Below are 27,445 nucleotides of genomic sequence, written 5' to 3'. Positions count from 1 at the left end.
TGGCATATGGAGCAGAACCCTTAAGAAAACTTGCTATTTTACACAGGTTTGTTGAAACTAACTCAACAGTATTTACAGAAGTTTAAAATAGCTAATCGGTGTCCAACAATAAAAGATATTCTTCCCTTTGAGCTAGAATTTAAAAGAAATTTCTCCATCCTCCTCCTCTTCTACTCTCAAATCTGCGAAGAGTGTCAAAACATGGACCATAACCATGCGAACAGGATGTGAAAAGCAGACCCTTCATCCTTCTGATCCCCAGTGTTCCAGCTTGGGACCTATGCACTCTTCCCTGTAATATTTGCAGTCTGTCTCTCCAGTTAGGATGTCCATATCTTGGAGACTGAGACTGTATTCCTCTTTGGATCCCTCCCAACTAGAACAGTGCTTTTTGTGTATCACATGCGCTCCTTATATTTCTTAATCAAAGCATATAAATGCACAGCTCCCAAATAACAGTACTTTGGTTTGTTGAACTTCCCTGGACTTGCTGAAGTCAGGACGGCAGACACTGATACTTAAGGCTTCTGGACTGCTGATCCCATAATATCACTATCAAGGTTAAGGGGGGTAGGGGAAGGGTAGTTTGGGATTAGCAGATGCAAGCTATTATACCTAGAATGGATAAACAACAAGGTCCTATGTGTATAGCACAGGGGACTATACTCAATATCCTGTGATAAACCATAGTGGAAAAGAATATGAAAAATAATTTATATATGTGTAACTGAATTATTTTGCTGTACAGTAAAACTGACACAACGCTGTAAATCAACTATACCTCAGTAAAATAAACTAAAAAAACAGAGGGCTTCTGAGACAGTTAAGATAGCTAATTCAAAGCTTGGTTCTATGACTTATGAGCTGGTGATCTTCTCTGCACCTTAGTCTCTTCTTCAGTAAAATAGGGACAAGAACAATAAATACCTATTTTCAGGAGGGTTTTTGGAGGATCAGATAAGAACATATCTATAATGCACTTTGTGTCACGTGGCACAGGTATCCTTAATAATTGGTACCTCTCTTCCTTTTTTGCATTTATTGACTGTTTATTAGTACTCAAGCAGCTCCGCATGCTCTAGTTTAATTAAACCTCTATTTTAATTAACCTAGAGTATGATACTCTAGGTTAGATCTTATTGTCACAACTGAGGGATCATCAGGTTATTGATTTAACCGAGTTCCATGAAATACCCTATACTCAAACCCAACTTTTCTGAGGCAAGGCTTATGTAGTATTAATGACTGCTAGATACTAATTCTCAATTACAAAAGAAAGTTACTTTGGTATCGTTTCAGTGAACAAGATGCCAGAGATTCTGAAAAACTAGTACAAAAATTGCAAATTAGGGCCTTTAAGTGTAGAAGTAGATAATTTTATGTACTTCAGTAATTTTAAAGATTTTATATTTAAAAGAATGCAATAACATTCATCATCATATCCTTAAGCATTAAAAATAATTTCCATTAAGAAATTCTTTCCATAAAGGCATAGAATACTGCCATCAATTTTAGAAAAAAAATGCCTATGTTAAAGTGAATGTTAAATTTGGTGCTTAAAGGAAAATGTTTCAGACACTTGATAGTTAATCCATTACTTGATTTTTGGGAGGCTAATTACTTTACAATATTGTAGTGGTTTTTGCCATATATTGACATGAATCAGCCATGGGTGTAGATGTATTCCCCATCCTGAACCCCTCTCCCACCTCCCTCCTTATCCCATCCCTCAGGGTCATCCCAGTGCACCAGCCCTGAGCACCCTGTCTCATGCATCGAACCTGGACTGGCGATCTGTTTCACATATGATAATATACATAATGTCAACAAAGGTCCGTCTAGTCAAGGCGGACCATAATTTTTCCAGTAGTCATGTATGGATGTTAGAGTTGGACTATAAAGAAAGCTGAGTGCAGAAGAATTGATGATTTTTAACTGTGGTGTTGGAGAAGACTCTTAAGAGTCCCTTGGCCTGCAAGGAGATCCAGCCAGTCCATCCTAAAGATCAATCCTGGGTGTTCATTGGAAGGACTGATGTTTAAGCTGAAATTCCAATACTTTGGCCACCTGATGCAAAGAGCTGACTCATTTGAAAAGACCCCGATGTTGGGTAAGATTGAGGGCAAGAGGAGAAGGGGATGACAGAGGATGAGATGGTTGGATGGCATCACTGATTCAATGGACATGAGTTTGGGTAAACTCCGGGAGTTGGTGATAGACAGGGAGGCCTGGCGTGCTGCAGTTCATGGGGTCTCAAAGAGTCGGACATGACTGAGCGACTGAACTGAACTGAACAATGCTATTCTCTCAAATCATCCCACCCTCGCCCCCACAGAGTCCAAAAGACTGTTCTGTACATCTGTGTGTCTCTTTTGCTGTCTTGCACATAGGGTCATCGTTACTATCTTTCTAAATTCCATATACATGCATTAGTATACTGTATTGATGTTCTTCTTTCTTACTTATTTCACTCTGTATAATAGGCTCCAGTTTCATCCACCTCATTAGAACTGATTCAAATGTATTCTTTTTAATGGCTGAGTAATATTCCACTGTGTATATGTACCACAGCTTTCTTATCCATTCGTCTGCCGATGGACATCTCTCTTCCTTGTCTGCCAAAGTTCCAACGGGAACCTCTATTTCAGCCCGGCATGAAGTTGCTAAATCTTATCAGACTCTCATTATCTCTGTGGGTGGGCACCAATGTCAGTGTCAAAACTTGAAATGTGCAAGTCAAGACCCCACAGCCCTCCTTCCCCAGGTGCCTTTCCTTAAACACAAGGAAGAATGTCAAAAGGAAAACTTTCAGTTTAATGAAAGGCTGCCCTGGCTAACTTCCAGAACCATGTTTGGTAGTATTAACATTTTAGTCTAAGGTGTTTTCTTTTTTTTTTTAATTTGTGAATTTATTTTCATTATTGAAGTTTTGTGAATAAATAGTATGGGAGTTATGTATTTGTCATTTCCCATCCACTCCCTACAAACATAACATTTATATTTGTAGATCCATACAATTTTTTAAAGTTCCTTACAGTGCTTGATTTGGGTTGACTTTGTTTCTCTTCTCTTCCTGTGTGAAAATTTTTTGTCAAAATCAATATGTATTCCGAGCTAAAAGATATTTCTAAGTCAGCCCAATTGAAAGCTTTTTGTTTGATTTACCTAAAAAAGGGCTGTATGGTCCACCAAAATTAATTGCTTTCCATTAAAAGGCTTTCTTTGGTCATCACTCCTTTATAACAATTGTTCTTGTCAAGGCAAGTACTTTTCTTAAGTCAAAAAAAAAAAACCCTTAAGAGATGGAGGTTAAATGAGGAAACAACCATATTCTCACTTCAGACTCAAGTCAGAATAAAAGGAATATTTTAACCTTCAAATTCAAATTCTCACTCAAAAAAAGCTTTCAGAGCACTGACTCACTGCACAAGTTCTGCTTAGCAATCTGTAGGGGAATAGTGTTTGTGTGTTAAACTTCCCTGGGAGCCTCCTAACTGAGAACACAGTTGCCTGGGGACACTCTACCCAACATGTGGTAACATATCTATGTCATACACAAGGTGTAAACAGAGGTGATTTCGTCCTATGGAGTTCTCATATTCAGCTCTTGCAAATCTATGCTAACGAGTGCTTCTTTTTCTTCTATGGGATTAAAATCTCTCACTTAGGCTTTTGGAAGCAAGCCAGTACGTTTGCAAATGAAAATAAAAGGCTGAACTTGTAAGTAACCTTCCCTCAGCTACTGAGTGTCAAGTCGGATTTATGTCCTTACATACATCACTGCCTCTTAGACATTTATCACCTGATTTTCACACCCTCTGAATCCAGCCCCTTCATAAAAAACTCACTCTTCCTTTTCAAGCTTCCAGCAAACCCAGACACACTTGTTTTGCTTTGTTCTTGTTTTGGTCTCCCTTACTTTCTACATGTATTTCCTTGTTGATGTCAATCGGCTGATATCATTCTGAGGCCCCAGTCCCTTAGAACTACTGATACTACATTGGTGGCCAAATTAGGGATCACAAAGATCCCCAGCAGCTGGCCCAGTGATAAAGCACCCATGAACCACAGGGGCCAGGTGTGTGGGTGAGGACAGTGGACCGAGGCCAACATAGGGAGCGGTAGGGACTGTGGAAAAGTGGCCAGTGAATGCCTAAAGGGGTGACAGCCTCTTAGCTCCCACTCCATGAGGAAAGGCTGGGACAGTGTTAAGAGATCTGATTATTCCAGGGAAGCCAGATATCTGGACTTTTATGTGAAAATTCCTGACTTTTAAATGTTGGAGTGCGTGTGTGTGTGTGTTAGTAGTTCAGTTGTGTCCGACTCTTTGTGATCCCATGGACTGGAGCCTGCCAGGCTCCTCTGTCCATGGAATTCTCCAGGCAAAAATACTGGAATGGGTTGTCATTCCCTTCTCCAGGGGATCTTCCTGACCCTGGTATCAAACCTAGGTCTCCCACACTGCAGTTTTTTTTTTTTACCATCTGAGCCACCAGGGAAGTACCTTAAATGTTGGTAACCAATTCCAAATTTAAAAAAAGCAAACCACTCTGGGCTTGGTTTAAAATCAGGATGGTGAGTCCAATTTTCTTATAAATATTAGTGAATGAGTGAATGAATGAACAAGTGAGACCAGGGAGGGGTCCTTGCTCAGCTACCCTTCTGGAAAAGCCAAAGGCTTTGGTTCCCTTCCTCATTTCCCTTGAGGCTTAGCTATCTCCCTTGGTGTAGTACCACCGTGTGCTTATCTCTGACTTAGGAGCAGACTACGAGTCTCATCACCTCAGGCTTCTCTGGGACACCAAGGCTAAGTCCACGTCAGGCCAATGGAAATGCTAGTATGCCATGACTAACACACTCTTTTTTTTTTTTTTTGCACATTCTTGCCATCTAGCTATGCCACCACATGAGTCAAAAGAGTAATTAAAAAAAATCTTATTTAGGAGAGGAATGAACATTGTCCGTTAGGTGTAACTGTTCCCAATTATTTTTCAGGGAAATATCTGGATTGTGAAAAACACAGTGAAAGATTCTGAAAGGTAGGTGAGGATCACACATGGAGGTGCCATATAATTATATGGGAATTATCATCCTTGAACAGTGAACAATAATGTGTGGTCATTACTGTGGATCATCCAGATGGTTCATAATGAAACACCCAAGAGAGTCCCCAGACACTCCAACTTCTTATAAATTTGTCACCTAATTTGCAGTCTTGCTCCTCTGCGGTGTTGCTTAGCAATATCAATGGTTACTGATTTCTGTCCTGTGAGAAGCTGACTCAGGCCATATTTCACTGTAATTTACATGCTCTGGATGATCAAACAAGAAAAATGGGACCAGGAAGAGCTGTTCTGCTCCTTCCCTGCTGAGGTAGGTTGGGGAGGGGAAGAGAACAGGAGAGAACAAGCAGGTTTCTGGAAAGGATTTTTAAAGAAAAGCAGTGAGCCGCCCAGGCAAGAGAATTAACCCCAAACAGTGTGGTTAAAAAAAAAAAAAAGATTTCCTGGACATTTATGTGACCTTTTAATTGTGTAATTAAAAATCGCAACAGTCCTAAGTTAACTTTAAACACTGATACTTTGTCATAATGTTCTTCCTTTTTCCCAAAGGGATGGAGAAAAGCATGCAATGATACAGCATGACAGCCCCATCATTTGTACTGTGGACCCCACAGACTTTGACTTGAAAACTGGCTCTGCCACTCACCAGCCATGAGAGCTTGGGCAAGTTAGCTAACCTCTTTGACACACAGCTCTCACACTCATATACGATGGGAACAATAATAGCTGCCTTGTAGGGTTGTGGTAAATATTACAGATACCTAACACATAATTGGCAAATAATATTCATTATGTATGTGATAGGTATTAATTATTAGGTACTTTAAAGCATTTATTAGTTTCCCTTCAACTAAATCAGGGAACTCGCATCATAGTATCCTTCTGATCATCACAAAACCAGAGTGAAGCTGGTATCAGGAGCCCTTATCACCACGGAGATGAACAAGGTGATCTTATGGCACTCAGCATAATTTCTGGAGTCAAGAGGTGTGGGTTCTAATCCACAGTCTACTACTTATTAGCTGCATGACCTTTGAAAGCCTTAGTTTCATCATCTGCAAAATGGGGCTAATTCTAGTACTCCCTTACTGCATTGCTCTAAGGGGGTTTATGTGACACTGGGAACACTGGAAATTCTCAGTATGTAGGAGCTATCATTCTATGACTGGGTCAAAGCCCAGCAGTGATGTGGATTCAGGCTCACTTATTATAGTCACAATAAGTGGGCACCCAGGATTAGAGCCTTGTTCTAACATTCTCTGCACAAGTTTATACTGGAGAAGAAAAAGGTCAAAGGAGAAGAATGACAAAAAATAATAACTAGTTATGTCATGCCAAAGGAAGTCTATAAATGTCAAATTCTTTTGTAATGACATCAGATACATAGAGACTGTTGGCACTATTTAAAGAATGTGTAACTCAGGGAAAGAGATAATATAAGTTTTGATTTTCAAAAGGAAAGCTTCAAAGGGATTCCAGCTGTTTCTCAAAGTAGTATTATTCAGTGGTTAAGAAAGTGAATTCTGGGGTCCAACAAACCTTGATTTGAACCAGGCTATGATTTCCCTTATCCCTGGGTCAAATTATTTACTACTGTAACTTTCAGTATCTTTATCAGTAAAATGGTTATAATAGAAGAGGTTATAATATAGTTAAGTTTTTAGTGTAACAGACTCATAGGATGATGCTGAAAATTGAACGAGTTAATGTATATAAAATGCTTAGCACAGTGCCTGGCACATAGTAAGAAATCAGGGTTAGTCATTCCATTTTTCATTATTATTGCCTCCATGGGCATCAATCCAGAATTCTGGCTGAATAGTCAATATTTTTTCACTTCTCTTACTTTTCAGCTGGCATTTCCAGGGAGAAAATGACATTGTCAAAGACAGTGAAAGGAATATGGTTTGAAAGCAAAGAATATACAATATTAGATACCATCTATGCAACATTTGGAATTTATTTCTTTAAAAAAAAATCTGTTTGAGTCCTTCTAATAGCAAGTTTCTAAAACATGTTCTCGGTAAGTTTTTTGTATAGGTAGGGGGTTAAGAAGCTAACATGTTCACTGATGACATCTACATCTTTGCATTCTTGCATCTCTGTAAATGAAATGATTATGTTTACAAAATCAGGCAAAAGGTACTTTCTTCTTAAGTCTTATCAAATTTGGGGTGGGGGGTACACACACATTTATTGCTCAGTCTTGAAAGTGGCAAGAGGTTCCATTCTCTTCCCCTATCCTTTTTTTAAAAGGATTTTTTTGAGTTGACACATACAGATAAGCCCACTGTTCTCTTTCACAGAAATGTGAGCTTGGTTATATTACATATGACTAAGATCCAAAGGCTGGGGCTTTAAGTGATGCTGATGCTTCTGTGGCCACACCCACAACCCAACCAGTCATGAAAGTGAAAGTTGCTCAGTCGTGTCCGACTCTTTGTGACCCCATGGACTATACAGTCTGTGGAATTCTCCAGGCCAGATCACTGGAGTGGGTAGCCTTTCCCTTCTCCAGGGGATCTTCCCAACCCAGGGATTGAATCCAGGTCTCCCGCATTGCAGGCAGATTCTTTACCAGCTGAGCCACAAGGGAAGCCCACGAATACTGTCATGAAGCCCTATCAATTCCACCCTGAACAGCCTCAGTTCTGTCTTTTCTGCTCCATTCCTACTGTCCCTGCCTTAGTCGGAAGCCTTGCTGAGGTTACTGCAGTAGTCCTATTTGAACTCTTGTTTCTTACCACCTACTCGTTCTCTTTCTTACCATTTACTGTCTTGTCCTGGCACCTTTCACCTGTCTTTCACATTGTTACCAGCATAAGGCTTTCAGAACACAAACTGGACATATCTCTCTAAATCCCTCACATCCTTTTTTTGTGTTGGAATCTTACGAGATCTTCTAATCTAGTGACTCACTTGGAGGTTCCCTCCTGCAGGCGGCATTCCCGAATGCCCCCCCATCCCTAGTGTAAGTCACTCCCTCCACTGTGTCTGTTTCAAGTATACCCTTCTGTGTGTGCTCATCAAAGGCACCTTAACCTACTTGCTTTCTGTCATTTAGGGCAAGGAATCAACACACTCATTTTGTTAATTGAGCACCCAGCAGAGTTCCTGGCACTCTGTAGGTGTTCAGATGCTGTTGAATTGAATTAAATCTCTATTTAATAGTGCTCTGTTAATCCTCCTTAGCCTGGTTGCCTTTGGTATGGACACCTATGACTCCTTCCATTTTAGTGTTCTAACTCCACAGTTTCAACTATTCTGTCTTCAATATCTCTGCAGGAAGGAAGTCTGCGAAGGGAAAATGCATGTAGCCTCAACTGTTGGAATCCTCTTCATTGCTTCAGGATAACTTTTGCTCAACTAAAAGCCAGACGGCCAATAAGACCAGTTTCAGGAGGATTTACAACATACCAACGTGCCATCAGGAGAGTGCTCAGCATATAGAAGACAAGATGGCGGCAATAGCTTGGAAATGGAGATGAAAAAGAAAAAAACCCAACCTGACTGATGAGTGGAATGGACGCTGCATGCTGGCTAGAGAACAATTTGGATGTTCTCCTGGATCTCATCCTGCAGCCTGGCTGGATTCAGAAGAGTCTGCCAGGCAGAGAGAATCAGTGCTAAATTATATCCAGCCGTCGGGTCAGCACAGCTGAGTTTCTACCCTCCAATGCACTGAGCATCAAAAAATATCAGAAATGTGTCCTAGAAGAGGGGAGGAAAAGCAATAAAATGGACAAACAAACTTCAGCTATTCAAGAGGGACAAAAGGGCAAGAGATGAAAAGAATGAGAAGGCAAGAAGATTTGGAAACAGAATGAAATGGAGGGAAAAAGACTGGAAGACAAAGGAAATTAAGGCCACTGAAAGGGAAGTAATTCAAACTACTCTTATAATTTTGTAGTCTACACTTCAGTTCTGGTCAGGATGTCACTTTATTGAATACTTGGCTCCCTACCACAATAGAAACAATCACCCCAAATTATGAAAAAAATTACAGGATCAAAGTACAAAGAATGTTTATTCAATCCTCTAAATTTCATTGAAGTAGAAATCCATTTACCATTATTCCTACTTAAATACCATAAAAAGTGGGAAGATAGGAGTGAATTTAAAATCCAGGATGCAAAGACAATGTAGAAGATTAAGACATGTTTCACAAGTAGCCCATTATGAACCTTACATTAAACGGCAAATGCCTGCTGTGAACCAGAGATCTGATGATATAGGAGAAGGCAGGGACTTGCAGTAGGTTATGAGTCCTAACTACATAAACAGTGGCCTAAGGACATTTCACCAGGATTAAAAAATTAGTACAGTAATTGCTTTTTCAGATTTTTTTAACCAATATGTTGGAAAGAGGAATTTTTTTTTTTTCAGTCTACCAAAAATCTGTAGACCCCAGAGGAAGCTGGGAGTTATTGAAGGGAAATGAGTCAAGTACCATGTCACACTGATTTACTCCTCATTGTACAAAGAACAGAAGAACTTGGAAATATAAAATGTATAGTTATTCAACTTCAGGATAACTTCTGCTCAACTAAAAGCCAGATTGCCAATAAGACCAGTTTCCATCTTATAGACAGGTATGGCAGGATCTAAAAACTGGTACATGATAAAGAGACTTCTTTTTAAGTGAAAAAGGAGATAAGATAATTCAATGAATTACTACTGAACCTTTGAGGACTGCCTGAAAAATGACAGCTGCAAGAAACAAAAAAGAACTGAAAGCAATTTGGCAACTACAGATGTACAGGCACTGTTCTGTGTGCTCTGTAAACAGCTCTCTGTTGGATATACTCAACAGCCTTAAGAGATAGACGCTCTTATCTTTCCTATTTATAGGAAGCTGAGTTACAGAGATGTTAAATAACTCACCCAAGGTCAGACAACTAGTAAGTGGCAGAACTGGGGTTCAAACCAAGGTGGCTGACTCCATAGTGTGTCTGCTGAACAACTATACTGTATTCCCTCTCCCAAGAGCCTAGTGGGAAGATGCCTCCACGAACACACTCAACAGGGGAGACAGCCTGTCTACATGGGCATATTGCAAGATGCTACCTTTAAGCTCCATGGATAAGCTCCTCACATTCTAATTCTCCCTAGCACAAAGAAGATGGGGAACAGTCCTGAGGTCAGGAAAAGAATTTGTAACCTTTTCTAGATGGTTCAGTGGTAAAGAATCTGCCTACCAATGCAGGAGATGGAGGTTTGATTCCTCGGTCGGGAAGATCCCTAGAGGAGGAAATGGCAACCCACTCCAGTATTCTTGCCTGGAAAATCCCATGGACAGAGGAGCCCGATGGGCTACAGTCAAGGGGGGGAGGTCACAAAAGGGTCACAGCTTAGTGACTGAACCACAACTAGTTAGGAAACTCTGTGTGACCTATTGTACTATGAATGGGAACAGGATGCATGGAAAGGAAAATAAACAACTGGGTAAAGTTTTTTTTCAGAAATGCCAGAGGAGACTTTTTATCATGAAGAGTTTTCTGGAATTAGATGGACTCACCATGATTTTTAATTCCTGCCAGTGATGGTGGTTCTGGCCTGAAGTCCTTAGAGTTGAAGCAAAGCTACCTTTGCTATTGGCCATGTGGGATTAAGTGCTGCCAGTCTGGGAAGTCAAAGAGAGAAATTACCAGCACACAAGTAGCTACAGAGGCTGTTGCAACTGCATTGCTAAAACTCAGATACAACAAGGACATTTATGCTGGTTTTCAGGAAGTTAACTAGACTGGGGCAAGCACTGGCTTCTGTTCCCCTAGAGACTTACCTAAAGTGGGGGCTTGTAAAGGGAAATGTCCTCACATGGGGTGACCACTCACATCAGCCTGCAATAGGAGTGTGTTTTATGAATGAATGAATACATGAATCCATACACACAAACAGGAAACAAATTTGTAGACCCTTAAATTTATATAAACCACAATGCTGATGGCTCTTTATGTGAGTGTGTGTGTGTGCGCTCCTGCACACGTGTGTATCAGTCTCACTGAGCCCCAAGACAACCTATAAAGGACAGTTTGACATGGGTCACGAGATTCTTTTTAATGGCTGAGGTGAAGAGGCCAGATTTGGTGGCTCTGCTATCATGAGATTAGGAGATAAATGGACCCTGACAGCAGCTTGAGGATTTGTTTTTACAGTATGACAACACCCAGAGGTGAGTGCACAGCATGGTGCAAATCCCAGACCCAGAGACCCACTAGCAAGAAACCTGACTACCGTCAGGGGTAAGTGTCTCTGAACCGAATGCAAATCGTCCAACCAGCACTCCATGACTCAAGGCCCAGCTATCGATGGAACAAAGCAGAGACGTCTTTAACGTTTCATTTGAGAGAAAACTCCTTTGAATGATGTTTCTACATCAACATGCTTTTGGAATGGGCCATCACGGACAAAATTAAAGTGCTTTTCCACCGTCACCGATTGCCCCAACCTTTGGGGGCATGCATCATCACCGTGGCTATCTTGGGAAACTCTGGGTTCCCCCTTTGAAGGAGTTCTAACTGCATCTCTAGAGCGCGTGATAAGTTCAAGAGAATAAAGATGAAACTATAACAATGGATGCCTCATTGCTTTTTGCTTTCTGTGCGCAGCGATTACTTTCAAATGGCATCAAGTCATTAATTTGGTCACAGACCTTCGTGGACTTGACTTCAAGGCAAACCTGAGACAGAGAGAGAGAGAGCCTATTTCTACCCTCAAAAGCACTCATTTCAGGGAGACCATTCACTTTCTCTTCATACCCCAAATGAAATGTATTTGTAATGTGTACAACACAAAGAGAGATTCAATTTCGACCATCTTTGATGCTCAAATCTGAGAGTAATGCTCTGCTATTCCCCAAAGAGAAGAGCTGTTTAACTTGTCCCTGCATTTGCGCTATGAGAGGCATTAACAGCCTGCCTTCCTCTATCCAGGCATTTAAACGACTGTCATCTTATTAAAAACAAAGCCAGCAGATTGCATTTTATTCTTTCCCGGTGAAGATTTTCACTCCTGTTGCCTGTCCACTCACCAGCTGAGGCAGCACGCAAGCATCTTTCTCGCTAATTTAAACTGATCCACGATTTGGGACCAAAAGAAAGGTTACAGTACTGCCTTTCAGGGATAACGTCTCCACATTTTGAATCAAATAGGCATGAAAATGGCTTTCTTCTAGGATCAAATGACAATTTTTGAAAGTGCATATTGAAGCCATTTTTAAAAACAGAAGCTGGGGAAATAAGTTCTGCCGTTGGGTGAAAGAAAAAGAAAACGCAGCAAGCAAGTAAAAGTTTAATCTTCATGTCAGCTTTAAGTTAACACATCAATGTTGAAGCACTGAAGTGATTTTGCAGAATAGATGTCTGGCTGTATGTATGGGAGATGGACACATGGCTACAGATGAGAGTCTTGTGTGAGTGCAAAGTGTTCAAGCTCTGAAGGCAGACTTAGGAGCTGGGTGACTATGAGCAAGTAATGTCACCTCTCTGAACCTCAGTTTCCTCAGAGGTAAAGCAGAATACTTCCCATAGCCACTGATTGGAGAATGACAGGAGGTGACTGTCAGGTGTGTGGCACTGAGTAATAAGCACTTCAAAAGTTCCAATCTCTTGTTTTTTCTCTTCAACATCATCTTAGGCCTTTAGTTTCTGGCACTGAAATGACACACACATAGTTATGGTAGATGCATACACAGACACACACACTCAGATACAGACACTCACACATAGACACACACACATACACACAGACATGTAGACACAGTTACATATATACACATATACACAGACAACCAAACAGAGCCACACTGATACACAGACACACACACACACACTGCAAGTGCCCTTGGACAGGAGAGCCCGCTGGAGCATTCAAGCAGGCAAACACACACGCCCGCTCATCTCAAAGAAGCCCTGGCTCGGGTAGGCCAGCCACGCATAGCTTGGGTTTCTCCAGCCACTTCCATTGCCCTCGATTCCTCACCACCTTGTCTGCCCGCCCAGGTTCCTCACTGCCTTTGAGAACTGCTCTTGAAGGTCACTTTCTCAGAAGGACCCTTTCCTGATGGCCCTGCCCTCAGGTTCACACCTAGGATGATGTTCCTGAAGACTTGGCAAGCGCAGCTTGCGCTGTCTGCGCACCAGCCGGGCTTCCCTGTTGGGTTTATTAATCCGCACTTGTCAGGATGTGATGTCGATTCCGTGAACGTGTGCGCTTTCACCACCTTGGGAATGAGGGCCTTGCTCCATCACAGCTGATTCTAGCGCTTCAGGAAGCTGCTCCCATCCCCCAGTGCTTCAGCCAGAGCTGGCAGACCCCACAGGGCAGGTGCTCACAGCTTCTTCCTGCTCCCTGAGGGCCACCTCTGGGGAGATCCTGGTTGCTTCTGGTCCAGCCTCCTCCCCTTCCTCCCAAATCCTTCAACCAGAGCACCTAAAAGCTGTTGCTCCGTGATACATCTTGGTCTCTGCTGGGTGTGTTTTCCCTTTTTGTTCTTCGTGAAAAGTGCCTTTTCTGCTTATTCTATATAAATTTCAAAGTCAAGTTCTGAAGTTCCATAAACATATTTTTGGGATTTCAATTAGAATTGAGTTGCATTTAGAGTTCCATCTGAGGAGAACGCGATATCTTTATAATATATCAACATTTATTTAGATCGTCTTCCATGTTCTTCAGAAATGACTACTGTTTTTGCACTAAAGTTCTTAAACATTTTCTTTGGGTTAATCCCTGGCACTTTTTGGTTTTGTTGCATTTTGTTGAGTGGGTCTTTATTTATTTTATGTTTGACATTGATGGTTTATAGGAAAGCAATTGAGTTGGTCACACTGATAAAAGGATCTGATATGAGTAAACTCTTAATAGTTTTAACTATTAAAAATATGTATTCTTCCCTGTGGGAATCCCTTTGAGCAAAAGGTTATGCTGTTACTGAGAAACAAGTTTGAAAACCTATAATCTAAGGTACAGGGAAGACAGGGAAACAATAAATAGTGGCTACTCATTTGCGAGGCTTTATGATCAAGATGTCCTGGGATTCACGTCACCCTGCATTGCCGAGTCAGACTGATAAAGCAGAGCTGCCATCAGGATGTCACAGGATCTTAGTGGGAGGAAAATGAGGGACCAAAACGGTCCCTTCAGAAACGCAGGGGAAAGGCTCTCAGGACACCCTTCCAGTCAATTTAAATGAAAGCAACATAAATGTGTTGGCTAGAAAGTGACAGCAGAGACCAGCCGTGTGACGTGAAGTGAATTTACCGTGGGGGAAGCTTGTCTGTCTTTTAATAGCAAAGAAAGCAGGTATCGTACTGTGAGTATGGTGTCATTTTCAGATATCTCATTACAGGATTCTGAAGATTTTTGTCATGAAAATGGTCTCAAGAGAAACACACATCAGGCCTGGGGACCTGCTGTTCTAAACTGTCTCGTGCCCTGAGGTTAAATAATCCTTCAATTCAATTACAAGCCCCCTAGGCTAACACAGTATCATCCTTGCTCTTGTGTTTCTAAGGCACCAAGTGTACTTATTTGTTAAACTTTGCTATTGATAATAAAATTGCTGTTATGATGAAAAAATGTAAATCAAAATTTGAAATTCCACACGGAAGGAGACATGACTGCTTCTCACTACTGCAGAGACAACCACTAACTGAATAGGACTTCGTGGGTCACATCCAAAGAGTCTCTTGACAGAGCATGGATTAAGATAATCTACATGGCTAGTCATATGTTTTTCAGCAGAAACATTATATAAGCAAGCACTCATTCAATCCATTCAACAAACAGGGATTGGGATCCACGTACTCTGGGCCCTGGAGATAGAGGAGTGCCTGCCCTGTCCAAGATGTAAGAGTAGAGACAGGAGTTCAGTTCGGTTCAGTTCAGTTGCTCAGTCGTGTCCGATAGGATACAAACAACAAATAAATATATTCATGGTGTTTATGGACAAATAAACAGGCAGGCAAGGAAGGTCCAGAACTCTGCTTTATTATCATGGCTTTGATTTTGCTGTTTTTCAAAAACAGCAACTGAGTCAGATCTTTCTCATCAGGTAACATGCGTACGTTGACTTGAAGGAAGGGAAAGCAGGATGGAGAAAGATGAGAACATGTGCAAAGGCCCTGGTGCAGGAGGGTGCTGGGAACTTGTGAGGAGCTGCTTGTCAATCAGAGGAGTGCAGCAAAGGGAATGACACATGAGAGGAAGGAGAGAAGGGCAGAGAAAGAGGAGGAGAGGATTGGAGGGGGAAAAAAGAGAGTGGGGAAGGAGGGAGGAAAGAAGAGAGGCAGGTCACAGGGGGCTTAGGGCTACCACAAAAACTAGGACTTTTCCTGCTGGTGAGATGGTTTTGAACTGAAGGCAATGACACCCCACTCCAGTACTCTTGCCTGGAAAATCCCATGGATGGAGGAGCCTGGTGGGCTGCGGTCCATGGGGTCGCTAAGAGTCGGGCACGACTGAGCGACTTTACTTTCACTTTTCACTTTCATGCATTGGAGAAGGAAATGGCAACCCACTCCAGTGTTCTTGCCTGGAGAATCCCAGGGACAGAGGAGCCTGGTGGGCTGCCGTCTATGGGGTCGCACAGAGTTGGACACAACTGGAGTGACTTAGCAGCAGCTTAGCAGGGCATGATTTTGCCTATGTCTTGGGGTAACCAGGCTCCTTAGATGGCAAGTATTGGGATATGCTTTTGCTGGGGGAGGATTCAGGGCCACTGTATAAAATTTGGACTCAGGGGCCACCAGAGAATGTTTTAAAAGGGAGGAAGAAGGGGAACATTGTATCTCTTTGTAAATCAGGAACTTGAAAAGACAGGATGAAGGTTACTAAGGATGAGAAGGAGAAAGGGAACTCTGACTTTCACTGGGGTTGACTGTGGAGTTTCATGTTTGAGGGGGCAGAGAGCCCACTTCTGGTTTCTTTGTAGGTCAGGGTGGTCACATAGCCCTGTCCCAGCCCATGTGATGTAAGTGGAAATCTACTTCTGGGAACACTAAGGATTTTCTGAATTTAAAAAAGACAGCTGTACTGTCTTCTCACCCAAAGCAGGTCACCTATGGCTTTGTCCCCTCCACACTGAGTAGTTTGCCCAGAAAACACCACTGAACCATGGATGGATGAACCAGTCAGTGATGTGTGTCCCCTGAAACAGACTGGGTTAGATGAAAGGTGGTTCAAATTCTCTGGTATCTTCCCATACAGAGATGGAGTCTCCTCCTCCGTGTCTTGAGTCTGGTCTCGCCTTTGGGATGGCGTGACTAGTTAGACTATAGTAGAAGTGACATTCTGGGGCTTCCCAGGCTAGGTCTTGGGAAGCCCTGCCCCTATTGCCTGGGCCTCTTGGATGGTCTGCTCATGGAGCTCTCAGCCACTGTACAGGAAGACCAAGCATGTGGAAAAGCCCTGTGACCACATGCAGAGTCAGGGGTCCAGCTGAACCCAGCCTCCCAGCTGTGCCTTCAAAGGTGGCAGACACAGCAGACATGTGAGCAAGGCCCTTTTGGATCCTTTAACCTGCCCATCTCCTAGCTGAATAACATCAAATGACCCCCACATGGAACAGAAGAATCACCTTGCTGATCCCTGAATCACCCAAATTCCTGACCCATGAAATTATGAGCAGGAATGATACGGGGGTGGTTTTACATCACTAAGTCTTGGGTGCTTTGTTACGTATCAATGGATAAGAAACACAAACACTGCCGGATCTTGTGACTCAGGCTCAGAGACTGAACCAACCACCAATTAAAGCTTTTAGCAAGGGCTCCATCACTGGATTGACACCCGAATGGCACAGATGAGAAATGTCTTTTCACAGGTCATCTGTTCTGGATGATGTCAAAAACATCTCTTATGAAATGGGACTGTCTGCCATGCTGTGCCAATGTACGACTCAGCGAGGCAGATGCCAGGAACATCAATCAGTGCAACAGAGAAGCTGCTACAGCGTTCATGCCATCAACCTGGTGACGTAACCAGCATGCTCTATGTTGTTAAGAGGTGACAGTTTGGCACGAGGATGTGTGAGTTCAAGTGATTAGATGCAAACAAAAAGAGAGATGACTATTTCTGAGAGCTTGGAATGTTCTTGGAATGGGAAATGATTGTGAATTTTTTTGGGGAAAAATACTGGAGCAATCTGCTTTCTTGGCAAAGTGCTGTGGAGCAATTTGAAAGCACTGAAGTCCTTTCCATATTTTCTAATCACTCAAATCCAGAACTGATTATGGCTCTCTGCATTCTCCCAGATTCATGCCATTGGAGCACTCCACGTCTTTCAGGGAGAGGCTTCACCTTGAATGGAGGTGCCTGGATTTAGATGGCACATCTTGCTACAGCAGGAACAAACACTTTAATTGCTGTACAACCCTACAAGGGCCAGGTGATTCAGAAAATTACGGATGGCCTGACCCTGAGATAACCCAGATTCACCTTCTCTTATCTCACTGAAACAAAGCATAACCTTCCCACCAGATAGAAAAACAAAACCAAGCCCTAACAGAAACTGAACTCCCTCAGACAAAAACCACATAAATTTAGATTGTTGAGACGTATGGGCAAGGTCACACACACACACACACACACCCCCCCCCCCACACACACAGTTGTATATATACAGATCATCTCTGGAATGAACCCCAAGTAATTGGTAGCAGTCATTTCCTCTGAAAGAACTGGGGGACTGGAGAAAACTGGGAGTTTGTTGGAGGAGGAAGACTTATTTTTTTCATCATAGCCTCCCCCCCCGCAAATTTTATTTATTTATTTTTGGCTGTGTGGGCTTTTCTCTAGTTGTGACGAGCGGGGGCTGCCCTCTAGTTACAGCGAGCAGGCTTCCCGTTGCGGTGGCTTCTCTTGTTGTGGCGCACGGGCTCCAGGGCACAGGCTCAACAGCTGTGGTGCACGGGCTTAGTTGCTCCATGGCATGTGGGATCTTTCTGACCCAGGGATTGAACCTGTGTCTTCTGCATTAGCAGGTGAATTCTTTACCACTGAGCCACCAGGAAAGTCTCACCACAGCCTTTTGAATTTTTTAAATTAAAACATTCATAGGCTGTATTATTTTTCAATGTAATGAAACAGTAATTCCAAACCTGTATGGTACTTACAATCTTCTAGGCAATGTGTTAAATGCTTAATGAATATTCAACTCCTTTAGTCCTTATAACAACCTTATGATGTAGACATTATTATATACCATCCTGATTTTTACAGATGAGGGAACTGAGGTGCAGAGAGGTTAAGTAACTTATCCAAGGTCACACAGCTAGTAAATGCAGAACTAGGATTTGGATCCAGAGAGTCTGGCTCTAGAGTCTGTCCTCAATTACTGTATAACATGCCTTGCCAGAAATAAGTATACTCAGTTGCTTGCTCATAATCGAGTTGGGGCAGGTAAGATAGTTCATTTCTTCTCTCACCTGCTCTTCTGGGTAATGGTGGGGAAGATGGTAGCTCAAAATAACCAAGATTCAACCTTAAATGCATGGGGCTTTAAAAAGCTTTGTAACTGTGTGACTATCAGGGCATGACTATGGCCAGCTGGCTTAATCGTTCTAAGCATTAGCAGCTGCTATGTACCAGGTAGCTTGTTAGACCTTAGGGACAACAGATAAATAAATAGAATCCCTGTTCTCTAGAAATTTACTGTGTCCTGGGGGAGACAGGTAGTAAACAAATAATCCTACAACTTGTAAAGTGGGCAAAAAGAAAAACTAAAGGATGCACCGAGAGATGACAACTGGTGCCCTCATTTATACTGAATGGTCAGGAGGTGTCATTTACACAAACTGCTGAAGATTGGGCAAAAATAAAGCAGGGGAAAGTGGAAGAAAATGGGAGAAGGAAAAGTATTTTGGGTGGAGGGAACAGTCTAAGCAAAGACTCTGAGGCAGGAAAGAAGTATCTATTTTAGGACAGAAGGCATCTGTCTAGCTAACACAAAGTAAGCCAAAGTGAGTTTGGAGAATGAGACAGATGGTGTAGACCATGGCAAGTATTTCGCCATTTTCGTATAAGCCATGGGAAGCCACTGCAGGTTAGTAGGAGTGACATGATTTGATTTACTTTTTCAGAAGGTTACTTGGGCTGCTAGATGGAAAATATGCAAAGAAAGAGGCAAGGGAGGGAGTGGAAGATCAGCTAGGAAGCGTAAAGATGGCTTGGAATGAAGAGCTCGCAGAGAGAGAAAGAGATACCCTTGAGATCTATTTTGGTGGTACTCTACTTTATGAAATTAAAATATTAATGTTAGCTGTGAAGAGTTATTAGAAAGCATAGATTCACAGGTGTGAAAATACTTTGCCAATTTTAAAATTACTAGACTGAGGTAATTATTATTGGAGATGAAGGAATGAGATACGAGAGAGGCTCTAAGTTGCCCAAAGTCACACAGCTGCTTTGTGGCCGGCAGGAGGTTGCCCTGGGATCCCCTCACTCATTGAGATCATTTCTCTGGGGGTGACCTTGAGCAGTGGAGGGGAAAGAAGGCTAGTGACCAGGGCTAATTTCCTTGTCACATGGACCTCTGGTAAAGAGAGTAATGATATTTCGGATGTTCCTGGCAAACGACTGCCCCTGAGTACACAGAACCCAGGATCGATGAAGGAAGGCTCCTTGGAAAACATCACATCAGCTATGCAACTCCCTGGGCCACAAGGTGGAAATGTGTTATAACTACAGTGCTCCACGTTGAGAGTGAGCCTGTGATCCTCACTTATTATTCTGGGTGAAGGTTCAGTGAGGGGAAACAGGACCTAGGGAGACTCTCGCGACATCCCAGGTTTTCTTGACTTCATCTAGACCCTTGAAATTACTTTGCAAAGCTTTACATTGGTAAAGAGCTCTGATTTGTGTGATATGATTTATTAATCTCATCCCATGTGTTCATTCACTGGCAGAAACCTGTTTCCATGTCATTTGCCCCTGTGTAACATCAGGCTCAGTTGTAAGGTCCAGGGATGAAGGTAGAACAGATGACTTGGCAATATACGAGCCCTTTGCTAGTGGCCTAACTCCTATATTTATCTGATGCATCAGATACCTACTGCCTTGAAAAATTAATTTGTTTTTAGCATACTTATGCAATTAAAAAAGCACAATGTATCTGGCTTCCTTGTGAGTATAACTGGAAGAACACAATACTAGACTGTTGGTGATGGTTTATATGATGACCCTAGGAGGGGAACCAGGGTGGTTCTTCAACCTGATCCTAAGCAGTTATCTTAGAGAGTGCTCTTTAGGTGTTTAGAAGCTTACCCCCTCATCTTCCAATTGCCAAAGACTAGGTACAACATTAATGTTCTGCAGTGAACATCATTCCCCAAACTAATCCCAGCCTTGCTAAGTCATGGAGTTCTTGTCTCTCTCTCTTTTTTAAAGATATACAATTTATCAATTTATCCTGATATACAACTTCATTTTGAAACTGAGGAGGATGATGAAAGAGAACTGTCATTCTAGCTGGAAGGGAGAGAAAAAGCTCTTTTGTCTGCTCTGCCTGGTAACAAACTGTATTTATGCTGGAGGCATCAAAAGACAGAATTAGCAAACGGACCTCCGCTCCTGTTCCTGGTACAAGAACCTCTGATGGTGAACTGGGCGGGGGTAGAAAAAGCGCACCAAAGGGCTGGGGCTGCCTCTGGCAGAGGTGACACATGAGGACATTAGCGGGTTTGTGATGGAAGCACAAACGCGTTTTATGAAGACAGGCCTTTTCCCAGCCTTTGCCTCCACCCCAAACAAGTCCCCAAACCAAAGCCTGATGCTTACCTTCAGCGAGTGGGTCAAGGGTGTGTATCATGAGCTGGAAGATGCTGTTCCTCATGAGACTGTTGTGGAGGGAGGCGGAACTTCCACCCCGCTGCAGACGCGGCTTCACCTGAGCAAAGAAACCAGACAAAGATGCTGTGAGTGCTCCGAAATGCAAGGCAAGCGCCTCACCTCGTCTGTCATAGCATCACACACAATCGAACCAAAGATGTTTGACGTACATTCCTTCAAAGTCTCCGGAAGGAATGGCGTTCTCACATCCGTTGCAACTAAAGGGATCAACTGCTATTGTTTCTTGAGAACTTAGTATATGCTCAATGTACTATATCCTTCACCTCCATTAGTTGATCTCATTCTCAAACTTAACTCTATGAACTAGGCATTCTTACTGTTTCCTTTAGTCAGATGAAGAAATTTAGTCTTAGAGAAGCAAAATGAGGTGTTTGGGTCATAAAGACAAAAAAATGGAGGCTACAAGAGTGGGTTGCAGGTCTGTTTCACTTACCGTCTGTTCTCTGAACCAGTGGGTAGTCTCTAAAATGTTTGGATTGCATATCCTATCAGTAAAACTTTTGAGTGTGTATATGTGTATCTATCTATATGAATATGTGTCTCTATCCAGACACATACTAAAACAAGTGCATATATACCATAAAGCATTTACAAGAGTAGAAATTATGAAGACTAATATAGAAAGTTAACAACAGAGGTGCTAAGATTTCCCCCTTGCTCCACAAAGGAACATCAGGCACACATTTCGGGGTACTTCATTCCATGCGGGAACCATGGCTCTCATCCATGAAGCCCTACAGTCTGTGTTAAGTGAGATCTGAAGAGAGAGATCCTCCTATTATGTCTCCACAGAGAACCTCCCTGACTCCAAAGGGGCCTTTAGTTTATGGGGTTTTGCAAAATGTTTCATCACACTACACATCTACAAGGAGGTTTCCTGAGAAAAGTCCCACAAGAGACATTTGGAAAGTGCTACATCCTAGGCTAACTCACCTTTAGAGTTTTAGGATATGTATTAGACACTAAGATACATTAAGTCTAACACTAAAAAAGTGTGATTAACTTGGCTTACTTGGACAGTGTTTCCGAGCATTGCTCATTCATCCCTTATTTTGTAGAACACTTATTAACAATGATCCATGTGTTTGGAGGGAAACATGAAACCCACAGTAAGCCTGAAGTATTGGTAAAATGTGATTACAAGATACATGGAGAAACCTGAATTTTTAAGGGTGATTTTATTATACCTGATATTCTATTAGAAATAATATTTCCAATTCTACAGGGTTTGGGGAAGAATCTGAGGGGATGACTCGTATCTCAGAACCAGATCATGGTTCACAAAGGAAGAGCCTGGGTCTGTACCCCTCGCCCAGTACTGGATCTGGTATATCCTATGGACTCCCAATGCATGTCAGAAGTCTCTACTCTGAGCATCACAGGAGGAAGAATGCGGTCATATCTATCTTCATTACTAGTCCTTTCAGACTCAGAAATCTGGAACTTAAAAAAAAAATTGTGCTGTGTTATTTGATTCAGAAGATTAAGGCTTAGAAAATGTTAGGGGCAAGGTTAAAAGATTTGAATAGAGTTGAAATGTAATCACTGATGACTGAGCATAAAAACTCTGAAGGTCATTTCCCTGCCAAGCTTCACAATACAAAATGTGATGTGTTAATTGGATAGGGACTGGAAAATGTGTTTGCTGTTAATAATATGTCATAATCACTGTTACTATGTTTCCTTATTTGGGGAAACCAAAGGAACTCTTCTATGGAAATGTTCCTTATCCTACGATTATATCTATGGAACTTAAAGCATTCTTCCGGGCATTATGTATATATTGAATGTATAGACTTCATGCAGCATTTCTTTTGATGGAACCAAAAGAAATTTTCAACCAAAAAAACCAGGTGCATGCAGATACATAAAGAAATAGATACCAAGCATTAGATCCCTCACTGTCCCCAAATAGCGGCTCAACATCCCTTGGAATGGAATTTGAAAATACCTCACTCTTTCAACTTTTTCATGCCAAGTGAAAGAGGGAACTCAAATTCTTTTGAAACCTAGTCCTAGAAATCATTTGTCACTGAATGTAAGAATTCAGTTGACACTAATACCAGGACAGAACATTCATACACCTGCAGACTAAACACTTTAAGGATTCCAAGGGAGAGGATGACTTGTTGAGCACAAGAGCCCCTCTTCCACCCACCCCTCCCAACCCTGTCCACAGGCACAGGAACAGGTACAGACAAGGCCACTGCTTCCTACCGGTAGAGTCTGTTCATCCTTGTCCCTGGCTGTAGAGGACTGCACAAGAGGAAAAGGCAGAAACAAAAGACAAAGAAATAAATAAACAACAAGTCACATATAGGTTTTACACTTAAACACAAGCATCAGTATAGGGCAAGATTTGGTTCTTTCTGCTCCTGGGAAAGACTATGCCGACACAGGGAATTAAGAGTGTACGCTACGTGCTAAGTGGCTCCAGTCATGTCCAACTCTTTGCGACCCTATGGACTCCTCTGTTCATAGGGATTCTGCAACCTCTGTCAGAGGGTCCTCTGTCCTCTGGTCCTCTGTGCCAGGCTCCTCTGTCCATGGCATTCTCCAGGCAAGAATACTGGAGTGGGCTGCCATGCCCTTCTCTAGGGGATCTTCCTGACCCAGGGATCAAACCCACATCTCTTACATCTCCAGCACAGGTAGGTGGGTTCTTTATCACTGGTACCATGTGGTTATTTAGGTATATGGTACTTTCACTTGAAAGATCAAAGTTGAATGGCCAACCCAAATGCCCAGTGACAGAAGAAAGTTAAATTAGTTGTGATCTGGCCATCCAGCGGAATGTCATGTGGTCACTACAATGAATGAGGTAAGTGCACATCTGCTGACATGGAAGAATATCTAAGATATATCATTCAGTGAAAAAATTAAAACCCTTATTTACTATCTCATTTTACAAAAGAAAATAAATTAATAATACTTTAGCACATATAAAGAAAAAAGTTCTGCAAGAATCATTAGTGGTTATTCTTATTAGTGGTTAGTATCAAGGGCTGAGATTACACAGATGTGTCATATTCCATGTCCTTCAGACGGAGTCAACATTCACCACCCCAAGTGTGGTACATCAAGTAAAGCCTGAAGACATGAAGCCAGTGAAGACTAAGATCATCACACGTGGAATCCAGATGACCCACCTTCTTTCCTGCCCCACCCCTTCAAGTTTTTCATTCTAAAAAACGAAGTATCTGTCGCTTTGAGAAAAGTTGACCAAAACACAAGGGCCCAGGAGGGCCAGCCATCCATTGCATGCTCAGTCACTCAGTTGTGTCCAACTCTTTTGCGACCCCACAGATTGTAGCCCGCTGGGCTCTTCTCTCCATAGGATTCTCCTGGCAAGAATACTGGAGTGGGTTGCCATTTCCTCCTCCAGGGGATCTTCCCAACCTAGGGATCAAACCTGTGTCTCCCGCATTGGCAGATAGATTCTTTACCACTGAGCCACCTGGGAAGCCTGGTTGGCGAGAATATAACTCAGACAAGGGGACTCTGGCACTCTTCCTCCAGGTCCCAACTGGATGGCTTAGCTTCCTCTATGAAATGAAAACTCCTTTTTCAACAGAACCAGGCACAGTCCTACAATCTTTCCAAGAGCATGCAGGTACCCTGGGAACTTCCTCATGATCAGACCACTGTCTCTGTCACTTCCCCTCGACTATGGGTTCAAAGAGCAAGAAGAAACTGGAATCTTTCCCCCGTCTTCCCTCTGGTCCTCCCATTAATGTCTTTGCTGACCTGTCTTCAGGACTAATCACACACAGCAAGAAGAGAAGATGCTGGCAGAACTACTTTAATAGCTTCATGGGCCCTGGGTTCTCTTTTTTTAGCCCTACCAAACATGTCACAGAAAGAACATTCAGATGCCCCCACACTCCACCTAAAATATACAATTTTTTTGGTGTAAAAAAAAATGGGAAGGATAATTATAATTTTGCATTTAAATTACTGGCTATGGGCAATTCATTGAACTTATGATAGGCATGCTGGAAGTCTTGGCAAGCGACAAAACTGAACCTGTGATTTGGTTTCACATGGAAGTTTTAAGAAGACTAGCAAAATGCTTAATAAAGCTGATATTACACATTTTGTTGACATTCAATTAAATATTTAATAATCTCGTAGATAGTTTTTGGATTTTAGAGTCGATATCAATATATGTTTTTTTTCTTCTGGTTCCAGACAGTTGTGCAGACCCTTGAAGAACCTGTAAGTTTCAGGCACAGACAGAAGCGGTTAGGTTGGAGGTAATTTCTGAGTACGCATCCCTAGTAGCTCAGTGGTAAAGAACCTGTCTGCCAATGCAGGAGACACAGGTTAGATCCCTGGGTTGGGAAGATTCCTCTGGAGAAGGAAATGGCAACCCACTCCAGTATTCTCTGTCCAGGAAATCCTGTGGACAGAGAAGCCTGGTGGGCTACAGTCCACGGGGTCACAAAAGAGTCATAACTGAGTGAGTAAACAATCATTTCTGAGTATATCTTACAGGCATGACTAAATTTGCCATAAGCTCCTAATACTGGGCTCTGTCTTCGTGACTTCTATAGAAACACTAATAAGAAAATATCCCTGATTCCCTAGTCCCAGGAACATGCTTGGGGAAGTGGAGTGGACGTGAAACTGTCCTTTGATTTCTGTTTCTGCTCTGAAAGGCACTGCATGATCCCATTTCTCTCTGGCAGTCCTTTCATTTTCTCGTCTCCCACATCAGAGAGCTCAACAAATGGCCCCATATTCTACAGAACAATCCCCCAGGGAAATTATCCAGGGCAGCTGGCTCAGCCTTTGGACACACATGGAGATTAACTGTCAGAGCACGCCTTTTCAGTTAGCAAATTTACACCTTGTGGTTAAATGGGAGACAAATAATTATGAGCTGAGATTTGATACCCCAGCGATACTACAGAACATAAAGGAACGGGATAGAACTGAGGAAAGAAATGGGTGGTCTTTATAAGAACAAAAATATCACCAGCAGAGAGAATAGATTCAAAAGACATATTTAAAAAAATACTTGAAGAAGGAAAAAAAAATCCAAACCTGTTTTTTGGTCTGAAAGGAAGAAAAAAATACCTATTCCAATGACTTGCTTATTCTCTCACAAGCAAGGAGGCTCATAAGACACAATAGATGGAAAGAAAGTGCTTTGTACATAGATTCTTTCAAGATAAAACAGTGCAGGGCAAGTTCTAAATCCCCTTCAAAATTTCCCACTGCCTAATGTCAGCACAAGTTGACATCATTAGTTTACTTTCAAGTGTAATTTGCAGACATGAATATACATCAGGTTGCAACATGTACATTTATATACTGACACATGGCAACTGAGGTCATTCAACGGCCTCCACTTTCCTTTTATGTAGCTTTGTTGCAAAAAAAGATGAGAAATGTGACATATGATGGTCATTGTTCATTTTCAGGGCTTCACCCACCTCTACTCGTAATTCCCAATGCTCACCTGACTTAGCCTCCATCTAATCATTCCTTGAAGCAGCCTCACAGTCCTGGAAATGTGCCTCTGATTATGTTAGAAATTCAATTTTAAAGGGATTTTAATTACACTGCAGGTAACTAGTAAAGGACCAGAGAAACGATCCAAATGTATACATCCTGTAGTGTTTCTAAGCACTGGATTATGTAGCTAAGTATCCAGGTTTTGGGTTGGGCTCAAAGTTGTGATTTTCTTTTCAGGGCTATTGAACATCTGGTTTATTCGAACTCACTGGATGTCACAGAAAAGACAACTTCTTCAAAAGAGGACCTATGTGATTTTAAGGATTAATTTTGGCATTCTGTTTTATAAATTTCCTTAATTTTAAACACACTTAAATATCATACATTTGGGCTACACTGATTTGAAAGCCCAATTCCTGGTGGTCTGTTCAAAGACTGTTGCCAGTTATAGGAAAGACTTGTTAAGCCAAATCTGTAGTATTCCACAACAATTCTTGAGGAATACATCTTTTACTTAATAAAGTATCCTGTAATTCAATCCTTTATTTAATTTAAACTGACCCCTTCCCTAATTACTGCAAGTAATTGAACAACTGAGATGATGCCATTACTATCTGTTGTTCTTCCTGCTGGAAACCCAATTCCATGTGGCAATTTTGCTACCAGTTCAAAATGCGTTTTGAAAGTGCCATTCCTCCACCCCTGATAATAAAACACATAGCTCATTTACAAAGCATTTTTAACTCTATAAATCATTCACAAATCCTTAAATCACCTTTCTTCCTTTGACCCTTGAAAGCCACTGGTTAAAAATAATTCCCCTGGGACTTTCCTAGCGAGTCAGCGGTTATGATTCCACACTTCCACTGAAGTGGGCGAGGGTTGGGGAACTAAGATAATACGGCCAAAAAAAAAGATACCCTTAATTTGAAGTAAAGTTTTTTTTTCTTTTTATTTATTGAAGGATAATTGCTTTACAGAATTTTGTTTTCTGTCAAACCTCAACATGAATCAGCCATAGGTATACATATATCCCCTCCCTCTTGAGCCTCCCTCCCATCTCCCTCCCCATC

General features: G+C 42.0%; 1 protein-coding gene across 4 annotated transcripts in view; it reads right to left on the bottom strand.

Moving 5' to 3' along the window:
• The window catches only part of SLC24A2 (solute carrier family 24 member 2), a 289,753-nt gene that overhangs the window by 79,510 nt on the left and 182,798 nt on the right, over nucleotides 1-27,445 (bottom strand). For 3 of the 4 annotated variants that reach the window (XM_070794474.1, XM_070794478.1, XM_070794476.1), the window contains exons 3-4: nucleotides 23,127-23,165; nucleotides 20,838-20,946 (exon numbers count right to left, since the gene is read on the bottom strand). In XM_070794474.1, coding sequence (XP_070650575.1) covers nucleotides 20,838-20,946; nucleotides 23,127-23,165 — 148 coding nt within the window. The remainder of the gene's footprint in view (nucleotides 1-20,837; nucleotides 20,947-23,126; nucleotides 23,166-27,445) is intronic. The other variant, XM_070794477.1, reaches the window with a different exon arrangement.

This window comes from Bos indicus, chromosome 8 (genome assembly GCF_029378745.1).
Source record: "Bos indicus isolate NIAB-ARS_2022 breed Sahiwal x Tharparkar chromosome 8, NIAB-ARS_B.indTharparkar_mat_pri_1.0, whole genome shotgun sequence".
Lineage (NCBI taxonomy): Eukaryota > Metazoa > Chordata > Mammalia > Artiodactyla > Bovidae > Bos > Bos indicus.
The sequence above is the reverse complement of the archived record's forward strand: the minus strand, read 5'-3'. Positions and strand labels throughout refer to the sequence as shown.